The sequence below is a fragment of the Cariama cristata genome, unplaced genomic scaffold, assembly GCF_000690535.1.
Source record: "Cariama cristata isolate BGI_N322 unplaced genomic scaffold, ASM69053v1 scaffold14957, whole genome shotgun sequence".
NCBI classification, from domain to species: domain Eukaryota; kingdom Metazoa; phylum Chordata; class Aves; order Cariamiformes; family Cariamidae; genus Cariama; species Cariama cristata.
The window spans coordinates 35,519-40,284 of NW_009628503.1; the positions used below are offsets into that span (position 1 = coordinate 35,519).

Genomic DNA, 4,766 nt, shown 5'->3' on the forward strand with positions numbered 1-4,766 from the left:
GATCCAATTTAAAGTCCAAAAATTTGAATTTGAGAAACTGAAAGCAAGACTCTTCAATGTTGTGTACACCCAAAAATTCAGCACATTTGCAAACTTCAGACACATTGTCTTTATTTAAAATAAGTTTAGCTGTGTATGCAAACTGAAGCAAAGGACTAAATCCTTTAAGTGTTACCTATTTAAAAAAAGAAAGAAAAAAATATTAGTATGGCCAATATAGGTTTAAATAGAGAAACACACAGAACCCAAATTTACCTGTGAGCAAACCACGCCAGCAGCACACAGCACAAGACAAAAGCAGCAGATTTGCTCCACAGAGAAAACCTGGCCACACAGAAACAAATCTTCTGATACAATTTTACCCTGCATATTTTGTGGCAATTATCTTCTTCACTGTGATCAATCTCTTCATAAAATGTTCTGACAATACAGTACTACCAAGTGAAAAATATTGCTGTACACTGAAAACCAGTAACTGGCTCCCAACTGTACAAAGATAACTTTCAAACCCAAGTTGTACATGAATTACTCTCGAATAAGAGCAAAATGCTGCTGGTATTTAACTGTTCCTTTAAAGAGCAATTACTGTTATTCGCTCAGTCTTATGCATCATTGATACAAAAAAGTTTGAAAAGATGGAATTTGGCCACACATGATTACTTATTACTGTAGCCATCTACTCCTTTGTTCCTCCCACAGATGAAAAGAATTGTACCCAAAAACTGTACACCAAACCCAATTATTCTCAGTTTAAAGCCTCTTTGGAGCAGCTAGTTTTAATTGAACATTTCCATCCGCAAAACAGTTGCCTAACAGGGAATCGAGAGATAAACTAAAACTGTATCGTTACAAACTGAACGAGATCATCTTCTACCCATGAAAGAAATTACTCAGGAATCAGGCAGAGAGCTGCAGACAGGCCACCACATAACAAATTACACGACACTTCCTTTAGCCATTCTCTGCAAGCGAAGGATAAGGCAGTATGTCCATCACTACCACGCAAACTCAAGCCCACGTTCTGCTCCCCTCCTTTATTGAAACAAAAACAGGACTCTATGCTGGATAAAGTGCTATATTAATGCATTAACTATACTGAATTCTCCTGCCAGCAAGATAATTAACTATACATGCAAGCGAATTTACAGATCAGTTGAGGGTTTGTTTTGCTTGTTTTTCTAGTCGTTGTTTGGTGGGTTTTTTAAAGAACAAACACCACATGAAAGGAACTTGGAAGAGATCTGCAGAGACAGTTCAGCAAAACTGCCTGTAAACTCCTATGACCTATCTAAACAATTCTTAAAATAGCGTTTGGAATATGCTCTGGAGAGAAGACTACTGATTACACCACCACATTAATTCATCCTAGAGATACATAGAGAGCAGCTGTCATCTGCTTTAATTGCCAGCCCAGCCTCAAAACCGTGACAGAGGGGAAGGGGAATGTAAAAGACAGTTTATCCATAAGCTGGCAAGAAGTCTTCAAACTTAGTATAGTCAATAAATCATTAACGTGGGTTTACAAACTAATGGCATTCATAAATAAAACTGAACGAAACAAATACAACGTGCCATATTTCAAAACTGTACGTTCTTTCTGTACAAGGTAGAAACATGTATTGCTGAGAACTGGAAGGATCAAGAGGGGGAAAAAACCACCCTGTACTCCTTTCACTTTCTCTCACCCATTTCTAGCTGGCTATCCTCAAACAAAACAGAACGCTAGAAAGACTCTTGGTCTGACTGGCCTAGAAAAGCAACTCCTGCAGTAGCCATTTATGTAATTTGTGTTTGGGCTGAAAGTCTAACTCGTAGAGTAAAAACATTGGCAGAAAAACAACACAGAACCTACACCAAGATGTCAGTAGTTTGTATGTATTATATTATAAAGACTAAGTACTTTAATTCCAAAAATACTTTAGTATCTCACATTGTGGACTGCTGTCTTTCATTTTAAGCTTCAACTACTTTGGATGATTAAAAAGGTTAAAAAAAAAAAAATCACATGTCCAACCATGTGATAGTGTTTGCCTTTCTCTTAAATATGCGGCTTCATAAACTGATTCATTTCAAAATATTTAGCAGTTCCCAGAAGAGAATCTCAAGTTGCTGAGTCTTAAAATGCTTTTACCAAGTGATCAGATTAAATGATTAAAAGATGAGATTCACTGTTAGTATTTTTTCTTGTTGCTTCCGTAGATTCAGTTTTTACATCAGTAATACTAAATGACATTGAGTCCTCTTCAGTCTACATTGTAGTAAATATCAGGAATATTATGTTCCTTCATTTTCTTTACAAACTCTGGTCCCTTCTAACTCAGGTTTATTTCATGGGCTCAGTGGAACACCGTTGCTTTGCACCAGAGACTATTTTTCCCCTCTCCAACTTTGATATAAGTTTCTTATTCTTCCAATATCCTACTTTTCTCCATCATCCCGAAGTAAAATTCTCTGTTCAACATCGTAAGTTTTACACACCACTAACTCCCTTCTTTAACTCCAAATCACGGCTTTGTGTCCCCCAGCATCCTGCTTCCCTTCCACATCAGCTCCCACCATTACTTTTCTTTTAATCTGAGAGACATCCAAGCTATCAACATACTAAGCCACGAGGAAAAAAGAATAAGAAGAAATGAACACACAGACACAGCAAGAAGGTGGAGTAAAAGTGACATAGTGCTATTATGCTGTAACATAAGTTTGTAATGAATTCATTGATCAATAGAGAATAGCAAAGACCACTGAAGCTCTTTAAAGAGACCACTTGACCGCTTTTATTTTTCTGTTTTCTATAAAATCAGAAAGATTCTGGTAACAGAGAATCCTTGTGCTTATCTCAGTGTGTTACAAAGCCAGTGAGGTAGCTACTTCACTGAAGTACAGGCTTTCTGAATACATCATCTCTGCATCAGCACTCAACTCAGTCTTGCACATGAACAAGTCTAGAATGTAATCTCCAACATCACCATAAATATTCACTGATGTGCACCTTTCCTCCAATTAATGATTCCAGTTGAGTTAGCAACAATTTGCATGTTATTTCCCACCCCCAAAGCCAATTACCACAAACCACCTCCCAGAAAGCTACTGATTATTTAACAATCAACTCTTCAGATGACTGCTACCATCGGAGCACTTGGAGGCTCCTCACTTTTCATCTACAAGCACAGCATTTCATACAAAAATCCAGTCACTCACTTGCCTTGTGCCTCTTATAACTTAACTACATACCAACCAGAATCTTTAAATGTCTCTGATACTCCAGATAAGCAGTAATAAATTTTCTTTCCTATGGATGCCAGGTTCTGGCTCATTACCACTGAATGTCTTTAAATTCAATCTGATTTACGAATATGTATTTTAGGGGTAAAAGAAGAAAGCAAGTAATCATAATACATTTTCTCAGTCTTAAAAGTAATAAAAAACAGTCAAGCTTCTAATGATCAGTGTGTAAAAAGGAAGGGGAACTGAGCAGAAAGAAACTGTTAACAGCAAGCAAGGAACATGAGCACAGTTGTATTACTCAAACATACAAAACCAAATCTTAATGATACTGATTTAAAGGTATTATTATTTTAAGCTTTAATTTGTTTATTACTTCAAAAGCATTCTCTTTTCATATAGGAGGACTAGTTCTCTTTACCATTTAAGGCCTGTTTTTTGAGAAACTTACACGCTTTGAAACAGGTGCACCATTTTAAAAGTAAAATATACTTAATTGAAAAGATCTCCCCTATACATTCCCCAAGAGAGCATTCACTTATCTTCAGTCTGCAACATAGGCTCTGCTCTTTCTACCCTTTGCCTCAACCAAGGGCAGCTTTACAACTTAGAAATTCCTTCCCTTCAGTTCTTAAATCCCTTCCCTTGACTTCTCAGTTAAGCACCAGCCTACTGTAAACCAGACTTGAACAAAACAGATCAGAAGGACTGGCAGGTAAAATACAGAAGGGATCAACACTCACCTCTTCCGGTAAAGTGATGATAAGATCAGCATCCACCTGGCCCACAATTCTTGAAAGGAAGTAACTGCTGCAAGCTGCAAGCACAGCTCTGTGAGCCCGAAATCGCTGATCTTCCACTAAAATAGTAACATCACAAAGAAGATCTTGCTTTCTCTGATCATCAAGACTGAGAAGGACATTGGTACTGTGTACTGAAGACTCATATGCAAAAACCACACTGTTCTTCTCACTTAGAGACATTCTGTATCACAAATGGTAGTGTAAGGCTCAGTGGAAAGCATGCTTCTGCTCTTCAAATCTGGAGGAAGAAAAAACAGGTTGTACACATCAAAGTCATATCCAACAGGAACCTACTGACACTAAAACAGAATACACAAACTGTTAAACATGCATTGCCTGTTCGAATTCCTTTTAAGACTAACATTAGTACTCAATAGCTCATACATGTTAATACATAAACACATGCTTATGAGCATTTTAAGTACCCAAACCTTAATACGCACATCTTTAAATACTGCTTTAGTAGTCTCACAGATCAAAAAAGGGAACAGTTTTTCATGTGACTTCAGTGATAAAGAACAGATTTTTCCTCAGCAAGTGATTAATAGTCACAACTTTAACATAATACCTAAAAATTATTTAAGCTTTCATTTTTAGTTATCAGTATATTCTGACTCCAACACTATGAAAGTGTAAAGAGAAGTCAAAACCAGATGCATTAAGCCAAAATTCACCAAAATACTATGTAAGCTACTTCTGTTTACTGATTCACCTAGTACAGACTAAAATATTTCTGTTCTA

At 36.8% G+C, this 4,766-nt stretch overlaps 1 protein-coding gene across 1 annotated transcript in view; it reads right to left on the minus strand.

Moving 5' to 3' along the window:
- BACH1 (BTB and CNC homology 1, basic leucine zipper transcription factor 1) overlaps positions 1–4,265 on the minus strand; it is a 13,517-nt gene extending 9,252 nt beyond the window's left edge. The window contains 2 exon segments of the mRNA XM_009704852.1: positions 1–175; positions 3,966–4,265. The exon segment at positions 1–175 is cut by the window's left edge and continues 2 nt beyond it. Of these exon segments, the coding sequence (XP_009703154.1) occupies positions 1–175; positions 3,966–4,205 (415 nt within the window). The 5' untranslated portion in view covers positions 4,206–4,265.
- Positions 4,266–4,766: the final 501 nt, after the last annotated feature.